This window comes from Hylobates moloch, unplaced genomic scaffold, assembly GCF_009828535.3.
Source record: "Hylobates moloch isolate HMO894 unplaced genomic scaffold, HMol_V3 SCAFFOLD_2, whole genome shotgun sequence".
NCBI classification, from domain to species: domain Eukaryota; kingdom Metazoa; phylum Chordata; class Mammalia; order Primates; family Hylobatidae; genus Hylobates; species Hylobates moloch.
Window position 1 is genome coordinate 58,445,958 of NW_026652277.1, and position 22,005 is coordinate 58,467,962.

The window sequence follows — 22,005 nt, forward strand, 5'->3', positions numbered from 1 at the left end:
TTCACGTAGTTGCATGTTTGAATGGTTGATTTATTTTTTATCGCTGAATAGTATTATATTATATGGATATACCAGTATTTATCCATTCAAATGTAATTATTAATGGATATTTGGGTTCTTTCTAGTTTTTGATCAGACAAATACAGCTGTTACAAACATTTTATAACCCATATACTTTAATATGTTTTATACACATATACTTTAATATATTTTTTGGGGGGGAGGGGGACAGAGTCTCATTCTATCACCCAGGCTGGAGTTCAGTGGCAAGATCTCGGCTCACTACAACCTCCGTCTCCTGGGTTCAAATGATTCTGATGCCTCAGCCTCCCGAGTAGCTGGAATTACAGGCATATGCCAACATGCCTGACTAATTTTTGTATATTTAGTAGAGACGGGGTTTCACTATGTTGGCCAGGCTGGTCTTGAACTCCTGGCCGCAAGTGATCTGCCCCTCTCAGCCTCCCAAAATGCTAGGATTACAGGTGTGAGCAACCACTCCTGGCTGCTTTAATTTCTTTTGAGCAAATATCTCAAAGTGGAATGGCTAGGTTATATTGTAAGTGTATGTTTAAATATGTTAAAAACTGTTACACCATGTTACAAAGACACTGTACCACTTTGCGTTCCTTCAAACAGTACATGAGTTCTGGTTGCTCCATATACTTGTCATCACTTAAGATGGTCAGGTTTTAAAACTGTTGACATTTTAGTGGACATATGGTGGTATGTCATTGTGCTTTAAATTTGCATTCCCTTAATGAATACTGATGTTGAACATCTTTTCGTATGCTTATTTGCCATCTCTGATCTTCTTTGGTGAATTAAATAATTAAATCTTTTGCCCATTGTTTAGTAGGTTGTTTCCTATTTTGAATTTTTAAAGTTCTTTGTATGTCCTAGATTCAAGTACTTTATCAGATATGGGGTTTGAAATATTGTCTCCCAGTCTGTGCTTTGCCTTTTTATTCTTGTGTTTTTAGAACAGTTAATTTTAATGTACTCCAATTTATTAATTTTTCCTTTTATGGACCATGCTTTTAGTGTTGTATAAATCTTTGCCTAACTCAAGGTCACAAAGGTTTTCTCCAGCGTTTTCTTCTAGATATTTTATGGGCCTAAGTTATACATTCAGTTTATGATTTATGTCTATTTTTAGTTTGGTGAGAATTTGTATGAGGATACTGCCAAATGTTTTTTATGTCTATTGAGATGATCACAGGTTTTTCTCGAGTGTTAGTCTGTTAATATGGTAACTGATTTTCAAATGTTAAATCAACCTTGCATTCCTGGGATACATCCCAGTTGGTTATTATATATCTATCCTTTCCAGATTATCATGGATTTCATCTGAAATTTTGTTAAAATTGTTGCATCTACATGCATAAGAGGTGTTTGTAGTTTTCTTTTCTTATAATGTTATCATGTAGCTTTGATACCAGGATGATGCTAGCTTCATAGAATGAGTTAGGAAGAATTCTATATTTCCAGAGGAGTGTGTAAAGAATTGGCATTTTTTTTCTCCCTTAAATGTTTGGTAGGATTCACCCATGAAGCTATCTGATTCTGGAGTTTTCTTTAGGGGAAGGTTTAAACCTACAAACTTAAATTCCTTAATATAGAGGGCTATTCTGGTTATCTATTATTTCTTGAGTGATCTTTTGTAGCTTGTGCTTTGTACCTTCCAATACTTTGTATGTAATTATAGACAAATCAAGTTAAAATAAAATAAAACTTTTGAGGTTTTTATTTTTCAAAGTAAAGTAACAAACTTTTTTCACTGTTTGCTATGAATTTCTGGTGAGGATATTTTATGAATTCATTTAAGTAGCCTTTTGGCACTAAGATAACAAGGACCTTGTATATTAGCAAATACTAAGAACTGCAGATACAGCAACAAATTCCAGCACAACTCATTTATAAGTAGTAGCAAATAAAACTTTCCATAAATCAATTTGTGTCAGCAATATTTTCTTAGGGTAGAACACTATTATAGAAGCAGATTTATCTGTTAAAAAACTAGAAATCACCTAACACAGTAAGGAATATACATTTTATTTTAAAATATAAAAACATCTGAACTCTGTCTTGCATTTTATAGCATATGAGTAGTGATGCTACTGCTGACATATTGATTCACTCACTATTAAACAAAATAATTTGTTCACAGGCCACTGTGAAGCTGGCAATCACTGAGTATAATCCAGGCTAATTATGACCTAGACTGTACAAACCCACGTGACCTGAAGAGTGTCAGAGAAGACCAATAGCACAAGCTGATTCCCAGACTCCAAAGAGACAACCTGTAAACAGATTAAACTTAACTGTACCATGTATACTCAGGTCTAAGATGTTCAGGGTTTACTTTGAATTATAGCACTGAGGTGCTAAGTCAGCTCGCTAACTAATTATAACAGACATGATACAGCCTGGCCAGCTGGTGTTTATGGGTAAATTAGGAGTTAAGTCTCTGAGCATTTTCAATTCTGAGGCTCTCCAACTGACTCCATCAGTCACCGTAGAGACTCAGCAAGCCTAGCTCTGTAGGAGTCACTGTAAGAGGCAAAATGAGGCAACCTCAAATTAATGCAGGGCCAATGGGAGAGTGCCCGTATTGGTCCATGTGCTGGAAGAACTGGTCAACTCACACATTCTCATTACTTTAGTGCATAAACAAATTAGATTTTTCAACGTGAAAATTCTTGAAAAGCTAAAAAGGTTAAACATCAGCAACAATTCAAATGTTCAGCCACTGAATAATACATATCCTAAAATTTCTCTCTGGCTTGTCTTGATCTCCTCTAATCCATTTTCCATACTGCAGCCAGAGTGATTGTTTTCTAATTTAATTACATCACCTCTCTGGTTAAAACTCCCCACCACATGCTTATTGTTTATTCACTTAGCAAATACATATTGAAAGTCTCCTATGTGCTGAAAACTATTTTGGGCACTGGGAATATAAATAATAGGGCACAAAACAATTACCTACTTTTATGGAAACTATATTCTAGTTGAAGAAGATATAAGCAAATTGAAAAACAACAAGTATTTAATAGATCATGTGTGACATCAGGCAGAGAAAGGACTTATCTGAGGGCCAGAGTTATTTTATATAGGTGGGTTAAGGTATAACTTCTCTGATAAATCAGGTGACATGTGGGCAGAAATGAATAAAATGAAATAAGTCATGTAGATTTCTGGAAGAAAAGCATTCTAGGCCAAGGGAAGTGAACAGCAAGTATGGAGGCCTTTAGCAAGGAGCATACCTGAAATCTTTGAGGAATAGCAAGAGGCCAATGGTTGCAGTGGAAAGAACAAGTGAACCAGGATAAGACATGAAGTCACAGGAGTGGGACATCAGATTATATAAGGCCCTGCAGGCCTTTGAAAGGATGTTGGCTTTTACTGTGAGACAGGAAGCCATTTAGAGATTTTGAGGTGACTTTCACTTTTAAAATAACTGGTGAAAATATGGAGGATAGACTCTATGAGATCAAGGGGAGAAGTGGAGACTCCAGCTAAGAAGCTAGCGTAGTATAACAAACAAGGGATGATGGGGAGTTAGGCAAAGGGGTAGCCATGGAGGTGCTAAGTAGTCTGATTCTGAATCTATTTTGAGAGTGGAACCCTTGGGAGTTACTGAGATTGGGTATAGGATATGAAAAAAAGAAAAACAGAAGGCAACATTTTTGACCTGAGAAATTGGGGGAAGAAATTAACTAAAATCCAGATTCCTTCCCTATGGGTTACAAACTTCTGCATGAGCTACTTTAGCCTCACTATTAAAGAACACTGTGCTTAGTGAGTGGCACACTACACACCAGTCATATTTTAATTCATGAACTGCACCATGTTCTCTGCGGGCCTTCACATATAATATTCCCTCTGCCTGAAACACTCTTCCTTCCCTTTCTCACCTCTCCAACCACTTTGCAAAGACTGTCCCACACATTGCTCAAGTCTCAGCTTATAAAACACTCTGGTAATGTTTTCCGAACCCTGTACCCTGGGAATCTGCTATGAGCTCCCACAGTACCTTGTTTTTACCTTTTTGTAGTATTTTAAATCATTGATATTGTCTAGTTGTCTACCTGTGTTCTCTGGATAGGCAGCCTGTAGCTCTCTATTTCTTTATGTCAATTATTGTTACTTTATTTTGTTCTTTTTGTGGTGCCATGTTTCCCTAATGGTTCATAATCCTGCGGCCTTTCATTGCTGTCTATCACTTGAAGAAGAAGGCACCTATTCCAGTCTTTATAAACTGGCTTCAGTAGGGAAAGCCCTTCACCAGTCAGTGCATCTAGAGATTCTTGATGGGCCATCTGGCATGGTCCATGGGTGGGCTTGCTGCTAAAGCCCTTGGATTAGTTGGCAGGTGATGTCTAGGTCAGCAGGTGGTGGGCCTAATATTTCAACTCACAGGGGGCTAATCTGGTGCATGGGTCCACTGGGGTGGGCTGTCAACTGGGTATATAGGAGTAGTCCTGGAGCCTGGATCTGCAAATACAGACCTGAAGCCTGGGTTCACAGGGGCCATCCTGGCACTGGGGTAGGTCTTGAACCTGAGTCCACAGGGACCAGCCTGGCACTGGAATGGACCTGGTCCCAAGCCTGTGGGGACTAGGCTTGCCCAGGGTCCTCTGGAATGGCCCTGGTACCTAGATCTGCAGGGGAAGACCTGATACCTGGAACCATGGGGTTGGGTCCAGAGTTTGGGTCCCTGGGGATAGGCTTGGACCTGAATTAATGGAGGCTGACCTGGCACTGCGGCAGGCTTAGAGTGTGGGTCCATGAGTTTCTACCTGATGCCTAAGTCTGCAGAGGCTGAGCTGGAATCTTTGGATGCTGCCCTGGCATTAGTGCAGGCCTAGAGTCTGGGTTTGCAAGGACCGGCTTACAGGCTGTGTCTGTGGGGACTGGCCTGGCACTGGGATGGGCAACACTTGTTGTATTTTTTTCAAAAGTTGTTGGACATTATTAATCAACATATTCAACAAATAGACCAAATGGGGGTAGGGACACCTTCAGATTTAAAGTTTTTAGTGAATTGTAATCAGTGAAACCAAAGCTTACAAACAGAAACGTTATCTCTGCAAAACGAAGGGAAGAAGTAAACTAATTTAAAAAATGATAGCTCAAACAATGCACAAGGAATTTTAATTTCTGTCCTTATAAGAGAAGACACAGAGACACATACAAAGGGAAGTGAAGACAGAGAGGGAAGGCAACCATTTAACAACAGAAGCAAAGACTGGAGTTATGCAGCTGCAAACTCCTTAGGAACACCAAGGACTGCTGGCAATAACCAGAAGCTGGTCGACAGAGCGTGGGCCTACAGATACTTTGATTTCAGACTTCCAGCCTCCAGAAGTATAAAAACAGATTTCTGCTGTTTCAAGCCACCTAGTTTGTGGAACTTTGTGTACAGCAGAATTAGTAAATAAATACATCTATAATAGCAATTTTAAATAGTTCAATGTCTGAGAAGAATCTTCTGATGGAGCTCATGTTTTTTGTTGAATAAAATTTCCTTAAATAAATTACCATTTTGTAAAACATTGGAATATAATTGAGAAAAATTTTAATTTTCCCCTATCTAAATATGGTAAACTATTTTTAAAATCATACACAAAAACAACTTATTTCTTTTATCTAAGTATTTGTCAAAGAAAAGTACTTTGAAAAGATACACCAAGATAGCAACTGTGAAAATATTTAGGCTAAAATATCTTCCCATTTCAATGTGCAAAATGTAGAATTAAGACTGTTCCATTTAGCAGTTTACGTGGTGCTTCAGCATCTATAGAGACAGTACCTTTATTTTTATTTTTTTTTTTTTTGAGACGGAGTCTCGCTCTGTCGCCCAGGCTGGAGTGCAGTGGCGCGATCTCGGCTCACTGCAAGCTCCGCCTCCCGGGTTCACGCCATTCTCCTGCCTCAGCCTCTCCGAGTAGCTGGGACTACAGGCGCCCGCCACCACGCCCGGCTAATTTTTTTGTATTTTTACTAGAGACGGGGTTTCACCGTGGTCTCGATCTCCTGACCTCGTGATCCGCCCGCCTCGGCCTCCCAAAGTGCTGGGATTACAAGCGTGAGCCACCGCGCCCGGCCAGTACCTTTAAAACTAAAATAACCATTGTCTAAAGCAAAGATTCTATTTGCAACTGTTAAGAAAATTGCAGAAAATTTAACTTTAAAATTAAGCATAAGGGCCGGGCCTAGTGGCTCACGCCTGTAATTCCAGCACTTTAGGGGGCCGAGGTGGGTGGATCACAAGGTCAGGAGTTCAAGACCAGCCTGACCAATATGGTGAAACCCCGTCTCTACTAAAAATACAAAAATTAGCTGGGCATGGTGGCGCATGCCTGTAGTCTCAGCTACTCGGGAGGCTGAGGCAGGAGAATCGCTCAAACCCAGGAGGCAGAGGTTGCAGTGAGCCAAGATCACACCACTGCACTCAGCCTGGGTGACAGAGAAAGACTCCGTCTCAAAAAAATAAAATAAAATAAAATAAAGCATAAGATCTTATTAACTTTTTTCAGAAAATTATCAGTATCAAGGTATTAAAAGATACAGCTAAGAAACTGATTTGAGTATGTGAATATGCACCAGGAATAATTATTCATGCTGAATGTTCACGTAATATAAATTTTTATTTTAACATATAAGGATATAAATTATCTTTTAAAATGTTAATTTTGAAAATGGCTTGAAACTATTCTATAAGTTCACTAATATATTTGTAAGCCAATAAATATTCCAAATAATATAATTTTCATTACATTCATGCCCCTTTTTAACTCTAAAAAATGTGCTAGTTTGGTCAAAAAAATTACATAGTGACCTTGCCATTAATGCATATCAAAAATGAAATCCATTTAACCCCTTAGATATTGTTTACATGATGTGCCCTGTCATTACTTGCTCAGGTGGTTTCCCACAAAGGCAGAAATGACCTTCCCCCAAAGACGGCAAGAAAAGGTGCCCTCCCTTCCAAAAGCCCAGCCTACTGCTGGGCTAGCCACGAAATGTGGCTTCATCAGGTGGCAAAAATTAAAGAAGGGAGGTGGTGGCTAGTGAGTAGCAGGGCAGCACTATGTAGTACAAATTACTCACCTGAAATTAGAAGTCCTGAGCATCAGAGCTCTGGGTTACCATTAGTAGCAATAATAAAATTAGGCAAGTCACTTAGCTTCTCTCAACGGCATGCAATTTCTTCATCTATATAATGGGAATACTCTCTAGTGCTATTTCCATAGGCTTGTTTACTTGTACTTCCAGAAAATAAACTAACCACTTTATCTACGCTTATTAGAATCAAATGATGTATTTAATAAACTAGAGCAAAGTAACAAAGAGGGGGATTATTTCAATGTATCAAAATACTCTTCCACAAAAAAGTAGCATAACGACAAATAAAACCTAGTCAAGATCAATAGTTTATTTAATTCGTATACTTGGAAAATCTACATCTTAGTTTCAATCTCATCTTTATTCACAACTTCAACTAGAGCTGCAATGAACCATTTTATCTCTATAATGTTGAAAAATCCTGGCCAGGCACAGTGGCTCACGCCTGTAATCCCAGCACTTTGGGAGGCCGAGGTGGGTGGATCACGAGGTCAAGAGATCAAGACCATCCTGGCTAACACAGTGAAACCCTGTCTCTACTAAAAATACAAAACATTAGCCGGGCGTGGTGGCAGGCACCTGTAGTCCCAGCTACTTGGGAGACTGAGGCAGGAGAATGGCATGAACCCAGGAGGTGGAGTTTGCAGTGAGCCGAGATCACGCCACTGCACTGCACTCCAGCCTGGGTGACAAAGCGAGACTCCGCCTCAAACAAAAAACAAACAAACAAAAAAAGATGAAAAATCCTAATACGATGATTAACAATTCCAAGCTCTACCCAGGCCCTAACAGTTTAATTGCTTTATATCTTAGGGCATATCTTCGATATCTTGAGTTTGTACAACAGAAATGAAACCCCCAAAAAACAGGGCAAAATTCCATAGGGAATAAAACCAATCACCAGTATAGGGAGTCTTTTGAGGTGTGTTGTTAATATAAATGAATACCTATAAGTGTTAAGTTTATGGCCTCTTTAAAAAAAATTTGTTTTATACCCCAAGTACCCTATTCACATCTTGAAGTAATTTTACTAGAAATTACATTTGCAAATCAATAAAAAGTAAAATAACTTTTCATTACATATGAGTCTTCTTGATATTCAGTTTTTTAACTAACTTTCTGACTCTGTATTAAACAATATCCACGCATTTTCAAACTAACTTTGTCAGGAAGAACCTTAGATGCTAAGCTTTGTGCCACAAAAGCTCTTGGCCGATCTGCTGAAACCGGTGGACTCTTTCTCAGAACAATCCTTTTAAACTTAATTCAATATAAAATACAGATTACAAGGAAACCAGTTTTACTGAAATATCAAATGCTTTTTTTAAAAAGTATTAAATAACAGGATCTAGCAGTAGGTCTAACTACCATAACAAAACAGTCATGTGCAGATGATGTTTTGTGGTATCTGCCTCAACTTTGTGATACTGAAATATTTGTATATTAGCAAGTCACATGTACTGATGATATTATGTATTTGTTGCCAACATTGACAACGGAAAAAAATGCTAAATTTATTAGAAGTTAGTAACCTCCAATCCAAGTTTATGGATCCCCTTAATTCTATTCATAAGGTCCTAGGTTAAGAACATCTCAAACTGAGGGACTCTAACAAAATAATTTATAAAATTTACATTCAAATTAGCTTTCTAGATTCACAAAAGTTGTATGAGATTTAATATTAATACATGTTTCAAAAAGAAAAAAAGCAAAAGTGAGATAAGTCAATAATTATAAACTGCTTGTAGAGAAAACTGGAAAGATGATGTGGATTCAAACCTTGTCTTTCCCATGTATTTACTGTGTCAACTTGGACAAGTTTAATTTCTTTAAGCCTCAACTTCTCAATCTGTTAACTGGGAATAGTAATAGTGTCTATCTACTTCCTTTAGTTGTTGTGAGGATCGAAGGACATACTGTATGTGCAAAATCTCAGCAAAGTGCTTACCACTGACTAAGAGCTCCTTAGATATTAAGAAAAATGTACTTTTCAACAACACAACTGAATTCCTAAAAAGCATGATGGCATTCATTGCAGTTCCAGTTAATCACAAACAGCAAAAAAAAAAAAAAAGTGGGGAGAGAACATCTGTTGTAAACTATACACACACCCTCACTTTAGAATTATGAATCTTTAGATCTTTACATAGTCTTTGGATCTAGGAACACTGTAATGAGCCTAATATAGAAACCTACAGAGTTCAGATGATGAAGTGAACAAACCTGTTGGTATGATGTTGACAAGAACATGACCTCAATCTGAGAGTAAATTATTACACATTTTCCAAGAACTAGACATTAAAAAGCAGCAAGATGGTTAGGTAAGTTAGAGCCAATTGATTTAATGTAATATGACACAGTCATTGAAATGCTAATAAAAACAATAGCAACACAGAAACCACTTATGATGTAACGTTAAATGGAGCAGCTGGCTAGGCCTTCTTGGATAATATCCCGCCCTGAATTCTTTAACACTACTTTTAATTTAGGTTCAGACTGTGTTCTATTCTGACCATAAAGTTTTCTACCTTGTATGTAAAATGTTTTCGCAGATCCCAAGTGAATTTCTTAATGGCAAATGCCACTTATTACTAATCATTTCTTTAATTTAGCATAGTCATTTACAGCTCAAATTTCACCTAAGCTCCTCTCTTAAACCTCCTTCCACAACTTAATTATCTCTAAGCCAAAGTGTAATTTCACTGAGCTCCATGGGATTCCTTGTAAGAGCATGTGCCCATGAAAAGATCATCTGGTGTTGCTCCTTTCTGCTGTATTCATCTTCCCATCAGGGTACTAATATGAAAGAATAACAACTTCAAGGCATTTGAAAAACAAAGATTTGGGTCATTAAAGAACTTGCCAAATTATTAGTAAGACCATGATTAACTAACAAGATCTAAAATTAATACTAGTCCCTCTTTTTCATCTACTGATCCATTTTAGTCAAAAATCTTGATTGTGGAGATAGTAGAACACACTATCTCTGAACAGCTGGAACAAAGAAAATAAAACTTAAGATATGAGATATCAAATGTTGAAATATTTAGTTTTTGAATTTAAAATGACATAAGAACTTCTTAGAAATCAAAATTGTAGCCAGATGGCTATTATATCTCATTTTCAGTAGAACAGGTACAGCAGGAAGACAGGAACACCACCACACTATCACATTTGCCAACTAAATAGAAGATGATTTTGAGAAACTGCCTTTCCTAGTCATTAGAAGAGACAGAAATACACAGTAAGTAGTAGAGGGAAGAGTCTGAAAAAAAAATGAACATTGTTACTGATAAAATGTGTCTTTTTAAATTATTAAACTTAACTACCCATGGTAAAAGACATGAATACTTAAATAACACAAATATCTTTTACTAGTTTCAAAAATGTAGATTTTTTTAAATGTGGTCTAGCTGCAAAAATTATAAAGCCAATGCCAGTGTGACATAAAGAAAGGTGAAACTTCCATAAAGACCTGTAGGCAGTATGCAATTTTTTTAAAAGCTAAAAGAAATAATAGTATGAAGAGAAAAAAGAAAATCTACCAAATTAACGATTTGAGGATTCACTGAGCAACAGGATAAACATGGAATGCTTGGGACATCCATTTAGTTAATTAAAATAAGTAGTTGAGGTAGAATAAGCCAAAGCGGGGTTTGTGAAAGTCCCTGTGTTGCAGGATACCTGCAAATCTGCTTTGAGCATGGCATTAATGTGCAAGGTCTATAACCTTCCCACCCAAATGGGATGGGCTGCTACCAGACTCCTCACACTGAAAAGCAATGGGCACAAACTCATGTGATGCCTTTTAACCAAGGACATTTTGATTTGTAAACTCCTCCTATACCACAACAAAATGGGAAAAATTTAGTTACAAAGACTTTTTTTTTCATTTTTAAACTTTTGCCTGGATAGTTAATTCATTTCAAGAAACAATAAGCTGCAACAAGTAGAAGGGCTTATTTATTACTTTAACATTAATTTCTCCCAATTAATAAGACGTGAATTCTCATGCATAAACAGGAAAACAAATTCATTGCAAATTTTAAAGGAAAACTCATTGAGAGAAAAATGTTAAACAATACTTCAAAACACGGTAACTTCCAAACTCCATCAAACATTAATTATTGAAATTCTACTTAAAAAATTCTCCACTAAAAAGTATTGTAAATGTTCCATTATTATAGGTATGTGGCCAAAATATGAAAAAATAATCAAAGATACTTTTTCAATTAAGGCTCTACACAGCTCAGAAATGGTGATAAATCTGTTAATTTAAAACAGTCAATATCACTGGGATAAGAGTTTATCAAACTCAAAGGCAATTTTTCAGTGAGACTAATACTAAGGTGTAAATTTCATGGCAAAAGAAATGATGTCAGACTTAAACCACATTAACTATGAAGAACTAGACAACTAATGTGCCATTATATATATAAAAAAGATGATTGTGATGGGGATAAGTGGGGAGGCAGACAGTGGCAACCTCTGGAAGATGGAATCTCTTCTCTCTGCTGGTCCTAGAAGAGAAAAGAGACACCAATAAGCATCAACACACTGTCCGAATTCCTCCCCACCCGAGACCCACCAGTCCACAGGTGTTTCTCAACCTTGGGGCCAACCTCACCTTCAGAGATGGTATTCAGTACAAAGAGGGCGTCAAAACCCCCGCCTTATCTTAACTTGCCTAGTGCCATCTTTAAAAGATAAAAACTATCAAAATATATTACTTTTTTTATAACTATAATCTGCATCAAGTGGAACTGAAAGCAGCCGGGCTGAAATTAGTAACTCTTATCGTGCATAGGGATAATTGCTTTCCAAAACCTTTGCACTCAACTATTTTAAATTATAAAGAGGTCATTATGTATAACTTAAAAGTTTTGAATTCTACGTGTGTGTGTGTGTGTCTGTGTACAAAGCAAGTGGCTACGACCAAATTTTGGGGTTGTAACTGTTGTTTGTAACGACTTCCATTCAATGTATGCAGGTCATGGAGAAGATGGGGAGATGGAGTTGTTTACAGAAAGCTGACACAGGGAAATTAATCAAGTTGTACTATTTGAAACAAGTTATCCTCACCCTGAAAAGCACCCCTAAAACAACTGAAATTCAAAAAAATAATGATACAAACAACTAATTTAGAGTGACGGCAAATAATTTCCTCAATTCTTTAATACAAACAGAATTCTACAGAATCTGCTTTTCCTAGGTAGTAGATCTAGCTGGTAATTCCAAACTAAGTGGCACATTCTTACCCACCCTACTACAGCTTACACAACTCTGATTCACTGTTATTTTCGCACATATCCTTGTGGAAGACCTCGTCACAAGAAACTATGCCCAAAGCAAATCCTACAGGAAGTAATTTTTAAATTCAGTCACTCAAGACTAAGATCTAAATTTTTAAATTCAGTCACTCAAGATTAGATCACAATAGGGAGTTAATTGGTTTAAATTAAATAAACAGTATCTATGTTTCCACGTTACCACTCATTGCTTTTTTTCTAGGGACTGTGCTGGGCACTGGGGGATACAAAAACTCGAGTGAGGCACAATCTCTGGAAGTAAAACGGCAATGAAAGCGCATTTCTGGAAGCCCTGAAAGTCTGAAAACTGAGGCTTTTCTGGACTCACAGGCTCTGGGTAAAGAAGATACATTTTCATCTTGTTAAGATGGATTTTGCAACTAAGACCAGTAAAGTAGAAGACAGAAGAGTGCGTACCCTGTTGTATTTGCATGGCTCTTGCCAGCAACCAAGAGATGTAATGAATCTAAGTCTCATCACCTGACAGAGGTTTAGGGAGAGCCATACATGAAAAGACTGAGAAATCTGGATTGATACCCGGTTTTGTGAAACCATAAATAATTTTAGAGTTAGAAAAGACTTCGACAAAACCATTAACAAAGGAATTCAGAAACGCAAACATTAGTAAGTCATCTGGACAACGCCTACTCCTTTATTTACGAAACACTAAACCAAAGTAAAAACAAATGTTTGACCAAGCCGGCCACGTGTTTTTATGGTACTTTTTCTTAGTGCCTCAAATGTCTTCCTAAATCAGTTGCACCTGCTGCAAAGATGGAACGTTCTGGCGCGACAGCCCAGAGCGGAGCACGTTTTCGTTCCCCGAGCTGAGGCAACTGCGACTCGCCCGCGCGACCGGCAAGGCCACCTCACAGCCAAGGCGGTCCTCGACCCAGCCCGCCGCCGCGCAGCAGCCTACGAGCCTTGGGCCCCACGCGCGCGAGCGCCGCCCGTGCCCCAGCCGCCCTCCCACCGCCAGCGGCTCCGCACCCGGCGCCCGCAGCCCTCGTACCTCACACCGCTGCTCCGAAAGCCCCGGGACACGCTCCCGGGCTCTCCCGGTGCCCTTACGGAGGGTGCTGTGCTTCTGCCCAGCGCCGGCGTTCGGCCGAGGCGGCCGCGGAGCAGCGAGAAGCCGCGGACCGGCACCGTCATGGCCGCGGATCCCCGGCTTCCGGACCGGGGCTCCACCTCCCGCGGCTCCAGTCCTCGCGGCTGGAGGCCTGGCTCCGCCCTCACCCGGCCTGGCGGGGCAGCAAGTAGCGTTGCCAGCCAGGTTCCGGCAGACATGCAGAGTGGAGTCAAGAGCAGTTCCCAGGGCCGGGGACGGAACTGATAGGGCTCCGGGTCCGCAGGGGGCGGGGCCAGGACCCAAGCCCCGGGCCATCTGAGGATGTAGAGGCTTGCAGTGTGGCCTGGCGACTCGGCCCCGCACCCAGCCAACACACAGCTGGCATTCCCATAGCGACGGCACAGAGAAGGCCTCCAAACTAATCACTTTAGGCAGCACGCCCCACTTTGCACCAAGCCAGAGATCCTGCCCAACAGTCTCCGTGACTCCGTGGAATTGGATTTAAAGCAGGAAAGAAGTAATAGGTTCATTGTTTCCCACTCCCTTTGTGAGATTCCTTGGAAGCTGGAGAAAAGAGCAAAGGTGTGTGGAGAAGGAGCAAAACCTGGCTGAACAAGGAAGGTCTGGACTTTAGGATTTCTATACTTCTACTTTATCATCTCCACTTTTGGAAGGAAATATTGACCAATATCTGTCTTTTCCTGAGTTTATGATCAAGTCGATGCAGGCTAAGAATCCTGCATTGTGTGGTGAGCTTGTGTGGTGAGGAAGCAAAATATCTGCTCCCTCTGAAAAAGTAAAACATTAGACTGTCCATTCATTGTGCAAATTAAAACAGACACACAAAAAACAGTCACAGATAAAACCAGCTGGAAAGTTAACAGGAAACAACTTTTTTCCCAAGGTCAGGCTGCTGCTGTTGAGTCAGAACAACCTCTTTTATAGCTACACTTTTACGAGAAAACTTGTTTTTTAAAATCATAGACTGTCAGAAAATATGCTCTTTAAAATCATATCAATAAGAATGGGATACGCTACTCTTTCCTGGCTGATCTAAATCCATTTGACACAAATAAGCAGCCTAGAAGAAAATACAGGAAAAAATCTAGGTGACCTTGGGTTTGGCAATGAGACTTTAGATACAACACTTAAATCACAATTCATAAAAGAAAAAACAATTTAAACTTCTGCCATGCAAAAGTCACTGTTAAGATAATAAAGAAACAAATCACATACTGGGAGAAAATATTTGCAAAACATTTTTACAAGGACTTACACCCAAAATATACAAAGAACTCTTGAAATTCAACAATTAAAGAAAAAAGAAAAACAAGCAACTCAGTTAAAAGTGAGCAAAAGATCAGAAAACATCCACCGAAACAGGTATACAGAGGTCAAAAAAAATGGAAAAAATGTTCAATGTCATTTATCATTAAGGAAATAGAAATTAAAACAACAACGAGATACCACTACACTCCTATTAGAACTGCTAAAGTCCAAAAAAATTGATAATACCAAATGCTGGCAAGGATGTGTGGCAACAGGAACTTTCATTCATTGTTGGTGAATAAAAAAAATGGTTCGGTCACTTTGGAAGACAGTTTGGCAGAATCTTTCAAAGCTAAATATCATTTAACCATGCAATCCAGCAACCATGTTCCTACATATTTACCCAACTGATTTTAAAATATGTCTGCAATAAACCATCATATGAATGTTTATGGCACCTTTATTCATATTCTCCAGAAACCAAGATGTTCTTAAATAAGCAGTGGAATATCCATACTATGGGATATTATTCATCAATGAAAAGGAGCAAGCTACCAAGCCATAAAAAGACATAGATGAACCTTAAATACATACTGATAAGTGAAGGAAGGCAGTCTGAAAAGGCTACATACTGCATGATTTTTATTATATGGCATTCTGTAAAAGGCAAAATTATAGAGTCAGTTAAAAGATCAGTGGTTGCCAGAGGTTAAGAAGATAGGGCAGAGGTTTGAATAGTGTAACACAGAGGGTTTTTAGGACAGTGAAACTATTTTGTATGATACTGTAATGTTAGACACATGACACTACGCATTTGTCAAAACCTACAGAACTTTACAACACAAAGAGGGAAACTTAATGTGTACCATATAAAAAATTTTATTCACATTAGAAAATTATGTTTTCTGCAGTGTTACCAGAATCAAGACTCTGTTTATTCTCCACAAGACTTGCATAGAAAAATAAGATATTAAATTTTGTATGTTCTAAATACACGCAAACATTTTACACATTTTATCTAGATGTGTAAAAGTGTTTTTTTAAAAAAAAACCACATGGAATGGCTTTTTCAATACTAAAAAGTGGAGGGACATTTGTTTAAACAAGTATTTCAAAAAGAAATATGTACATCATCCTGAAAATTATTTGTGGTAAGGAAATATTCTTTACTCCCGTTGCATTTCTCCGACAATAAATGGGTGAATTCATGCTACCTCCTATTTAGTCAACAAAGATACTATTTACCCTTTACATTTTTGTATCATAATAGATCTTAAAAATCTAATGTTCTTTATTGCAGACATTCGTTTGTTAACAGATTTGTTTCTTTTTTAATGTTTTACCTGAAGTTTGACATGCTTTCAGGACAGATTTGCCTCTTACTTTATTTAACATTGTAGAAATGTAATTAACAAGCAATTCTCACTACACAATTTAGAATAGACATTATTTTATAATATCTTCCAAATTTGATCAGTTAGCAAAACTTAATACACCAATTAAAATATTTCTACGTATGATGAGAATGCTTACAATGTAAAGTTTAGAACTTGTTTTGGATGTGATTATATGCACGAAAATCATGTAACACTGTGCTCATGCTAAGAACCAACATAACAAAATTACTGAAATAAATATGCTGTGAGGAATGGAAAAAAAATTCATTATTTAGCAGGTTGGTGGTTTCCAGGAAGGAATGAAGGCTGTGACAAGAGAATCTAACTGTATTACACTTATATGAAACAATCTCACTGGAAAGACTGGGGAAAAGGTGCTGACCTAAATAACTTCAGAATTGCAAGGTTAAAAATCTAACAATAGAAGAAACTGCACATAGGCACTGTACTCTAGTTAATAAAGTTGTTGATTTACATTACCAATTCTGATATGGCTATACATGTGTACCAGAATTAAACAGTTATTTAAATGGAAGTGGATGATACGAGCCAGGTTCCTCATTTTTGGAGTGGCAATTTACAGATAAGCAATGGGAGGAGGCTAGAATAATCCATATGATAATGGATTAGAGTTGGGAACATCAGTTTTAGCTTAATATAAATACAGATGGTTACATATACAAATATTTATAGATGTATGAATATTCAGGAGTTAGTTTACATACATATATTTATTTGCTTTGCCAGCTGAGAATGCCTAAAACGACACCCGAAAGCAATAAGCACACCTTCAGCCCAGATACTGGTTCCTAATGTCATTCTACGATAACAGGAACCAGGACTCCTTGGAAAAATTGCTGATTCTAGGCTCAGGAAGTATATTAGATGATCCTAGAGCATCTAATGGAAAGGATGCTCAAATAAATCTCACATTGATGGGGATGTGTCAGGGACAGGAGCCAACTGAAAGGGTTCCTAATGCCCAAAGATGGAACAATTTGAGTAGTAACATGAAGAAGTATTGGATTATAACCCAAAGTATAAAATTAATATCCATGAGCCCATACTCATATAAATAAATATGTGATTGAATAAATAAATAAAGGTGGGAGAGAAGATACATAATGCAGAATTCCTGAAATTTATGTAGATACTCCACTATGAAGGAGTAGAATTCTTCACTTCTTAAATGGGAACTGATCATAGTGACTTCCTTTCAGAGTTCAGTTTAGAAAATGGGAAAAGAGAGTAACTTACCTATGGAGAAACCTGACAAACACTACCTCAGACAGTGATCAGGATTAACATCAACACCGATACATCATACTGATAGGATGGATACTTGATATAATGTGACGAGAATTGTACTTTACCTCTGCAATCTTCCTGCAAAACCTGTAACCCCAGTCTGATCGTGAGAAAAACAATTAAATCCCAACAGAGGGACATCCTACAATATACCTGAAGAGTATGTCTCAAAACTGTAAAGATAGTCAAAAACAAGGAAAGTCTAAGAAACTGTCACAAGCAAGAAGAACCTAGAAAAACGTGACAACTAAATATAATGTGGTATCTTGGATTGGATCCTGGAACAGAGAAATGGCATAACAGAAAAACGAAGAAGATCTAAATAAAGTATAAACTTTTGTTAATAATAATGTATCAATATAGGTTCTTTATATCATATAATGTAAGATGTTAATAATCGGAAAAACTAGATGTGTGACATATGGGAAACTCAGCACTATTTTCTCAATTTTTCTGTAAATTTAAAACTGTTCTATAAAATAAAGTCTATTTTTTAAAATGCCTATTTAGCCAGGGTAGGTATATATTAGAATCAATACCAGGAGAGATTCTTTAAAGGTGGACTTTATCCAAGTTTTATTTATTGCTCTATTTGTAGTTGTTAATTTATTTATTAATATTTCCTCCTGGACTGAAAAAGGTAAAGCTGATATATTTTCCCTGTTTTAATCCTCAATGTGCTTCTAATACCTACTCAACAAATATTGAATTCTTTTGAGTTAAATCAGGGATGATTAAAAATTACAGAGAAAGAAAGCTAGTTGCTAATGTGGAATAAAAACTTTCTCCCATGATTATTTTAAGTGTTCCAATGAAAATTTTGGAAGTTGCTTTAAAGAGTACAATGCATTTTTATGCCACGGAGATATATGCGTCCATGTAATTATTTGTAGTGTCCATGACATTGCTTGGGACATCTTATTTAATAGGCTCCATTTATATCATCAGTTATCTTTTCACTATATAATATTCATTGTTGTAACAAAATGTTTCAAAATGATTATCAGAATGTGAACAGTGAGCACTGGCATCAAAAGCCACCAAAGTTGGAGTAGGTTGCTGTGAGGCAACCAGAGTTGGTACTGCGTAATGACAGACAGATGCATAGCTTACTCCAGAGAATAGCAAAGAAGCCCATTCATAAGACAAGCTTACTAAGAAACTAAGATGTCAAGGGAAAATCACAGCCAAGGAATAAACAAGGATCCAGAAAACCAGGAGTGGAGCCAAAGCAATAAACAAGATGGGTAGCTACTGCCTGAGATGAAGCAGAAGCTAATGAGCTGAAGAAGCTTAGCTTGGCAGCATCAGCTGGAAGAGGCAAGTTCCCTAGGATATTTTAAATCATTATATTTTCTTTCTAGAATGTTTTCTTTTTGTTTTTGTTTTAAATTAAACTAAGAAATTGATGTATCCTGCTTGTCACTAGCTGCTCTTAAAGAAGTTTGTACTTCAGGAACAGAAAACTAAACACTGCATGTTCTCATCCATAAGCAGGAGTTGAACAATCAGAACACATGGATACAGGGAGGGGAACATCACACACTGGGGCCTGTCGGGGTGGGGAGAAGGGGAGGGGAGCATTAGGATAAATACCTAATGCATGCAGGGCTTAAAATCTAGATGATGGGTTGACAGGTGCAGCAAACTACCATGGTATATGTATACCTATATAACAAACCTGCATGTTCTGTACATGTATCCCAGAACTTAAAGTAAAAAAAAAAAAAAAAAAAAAGTATTGTGCTTGTCTGTCAAAGAAAATTTTCCATGAGCTCTTCCAAATCATATTTTCTGTAAGGGAATTTTCAATAAAAATATAAACAACTTTACAGAATATGTGTTTTAAAAACCTGATATTTATATAAATTATTAAAATTTATCATAAAGTAGAAACCCAAAACAGACAGAAATGGAAAAGAAGCTACTAACCGAATACAACTATAAAGCTTCCTAAGGCAGAGTTTTTTTATGCCCTCAAAATATCATAATTCATACTAAAAATCTTTCCAAATCATAGAGAAGGAATTTCCCAGGTATTTTTATTATATTCAAACCCGATTTAAAAGAATACAAAAAAGAAAACTATTGAACAATATAACTGATAAATGTGATTATTAGGCTATGAAAGAAAACATTGTTGATATAATTTGATGGTATTATAACAGGAAAAACTTTACCACAACTAAACGATAATACAAAGATGGGTTAATTAGGATAATATTGGAAGTGTGTCAGTTAATATATCACATAAATATGGAAAATAAGAGAAAGAGTATTTGATAAAATTCAATAACCTTTCCTAATAACATTTAATAGACTAGATATAAAAATATTTCAGATCAACAGCTAATAGCATTCCTAACAATGAACCTCTAGAGACATTCCAATAAAAATTTGGAAAACCTATGAAGAAAACATTAAGACTGTGATGAGTAATGTTTGCAAAGACTTGAATTAATAGAAAGATCCAAGATGCTTAATATTGTAAGTATGTCAACTTTCACTAAAATAATCTATTAATCCAATACCCAATAAAATATCTCAGTTTTTTAGTCAAATGGGAGAAGATTTAACATAATAATAACAGCATATGTTTCCCAGAATTTGCTATGTTCCAAGGCTGTGCTGAACACTTTTCAGGAGTTATTCTTTTAACCCTCACCACAATGAAGATATGAGGAAACAGGTAAAATAGACTAGATAACTTGCCAAGACCTACAGCTATCAAGTGATAAAAGTGGAGTTCAAGTCTCAGGTAATGTGAAACCAGTGCCCACACTTCTAACTGCAGTGCTTTTCTAAATCTAATGTTCTCCTGGAAAAGTTTGCATGCTACATCACTAAGGTACAGAGAACTCATCCAAGTGTCTGCATTTTAGTCATTTATGCAATCTTCTGTAACTACAAAATTGATTTTTGATTCAAATCTATGTAATAAGGAGAAAATAATTTTTAATTTTCAAATGACTGGTGGATTCTATTGAAAAATTGATTACCAAGTTTTATTTCATGATAATGTGACTACCAATTTCATATTTTACTAACTTATTGATAGTTTATTTGTGGTCTTATAATACCATTAACTGTATAAAAAGTGCACCTGGTTTAGAATATAATGTTAACTATATATACTGTACATATCTATATACATGTCAATATATAATCAATGTTACAATGATTGTCTTTTTTCTAATTCCTCTGTTCAACTTGTTAAAGACTAAGAATGATGTAAAGAACCCAATTTTTCTTTATTTTTTACTACATATTATAGCATTATTTCATCAGTGAATATGAGATGATTGTTATAGATTCCATATAGTTTATCTATTATCATTATATAATGGCCTTCTTTGTTTTCCATGGTAATTGTTAGACATTGCTACTCCTATCCTTGCTCGGTTTTAATATGAAAAGTGTCACATGTATATATTTATATATATATACACACACACACATACATATACATATACACATGTATACCTATATCTTTTTACATTTAAATTTTGTTTCATTTTGTTTTGATGTGTGTCATTTAAAACAACATATATTAATTTTTTTAAGTTATCAGATAATGTTTGGAGCAGAAAATAATATGCAAATAATATATATGTATTGGCTTTCGATTGCTGCTATAATAAATCATCACAAATTTAGTGGTTTAAATAATACAAACTTGGCCAGGCACGGTGGCTTATGCCTGTAATCCCAGGACTTTAGAAGCCTGAGGTCGGGAGTTTGAGACCAGCCTGACCAACATAGAGAAACACTGTCTCTACTAAAAAATACAAAATTAGCTGGGCATGGTGGCACATGCCTGTAATCCCAGCTACTCAGGAGGCTAAGTCAGGAGAATCACTTGAACCTGGGAAGTGGAAGTTGCAGTGAGCTAAGATCGTACCATTGCACTCCAGCCTGGGCAACAAGAGCGAAACTCTGTCTCAAAAACAAACAAACAACAACAACAAAAAAAACCTACAGTGTTACATTTCTTTAAGTTAGAAGTCTGGTATGGGTCTCACAGGGCTATAGTCAATTAGAGTTGTATTCCTTCTGGAGGCTCTAAGGAGAATCCATAGCCTTCCTTTTTGCATCTTCTGTAGACAAACTACCCACTTTCTTTGGCTTGTTGGCACGCTTCCCCCATCTTCAAAGCCAACAATGTTGAAATCCCTCTCTTACTATTCTTCCATTATTTCTCTCTCTTTCTCTCTCTCTCTCTTTTACTTACTACAGCCAGGGGAGGGTCTCTATTCTAAAGGCCTCATGATTTGATTGAGCCCACTAGGTTAATTCAAGATAATCTCCATATCTCAAAGTTACAAACCATAATCACATCTGTAAAAGTACCATTTGCCATGTAAGGTGATATATTCACAAGTTTTGAAACCTAGGATATAAACATTTTTTTGGAGGGGGCACTATTCTACCTACCACAACACACAACACCCTTGCAAATTATGAAACATAACAAGAAGAATATTCCTGAACCTACCACACAATGTAAGAATCAGAA

General features: G+C 37.0%; 1 protein-coding gene across 3 annotated transcripts in view; it reads right to left on the reverse strand.

Moving 5' to 3' along the window:
• MTHFD2L (methylenetetrahydrofolate dehydrogenase (NADP+ dependent) 2 like) overlaps positions 1–22,005 on the reverse strand; it is a 185,480-nt gene that overhangs the window by 127,157 nt on the left and 36,318 nt on the right. For 2 of the 3 annotated variants that reach the window (XM_032150209.2, XM_058433924.1), the window contains exon 1: positions 13,456–13,720. The exons of the other annotated variant lie outside the window; for it this stretch is intronic. In XM_032150209.2, the coding sequence (XP_032006100.1) occupies positions 13,456–13,598 (143 nt within the window). In that variant the 5' untranslated portion in view covers positions 13,599–13,720. Of the gene's footprint in view, positions 1–13,455; positions 13,721–22,005 lie in introns of those variants that run through there. 3 annotated transcript variants of the gene reach the window in all.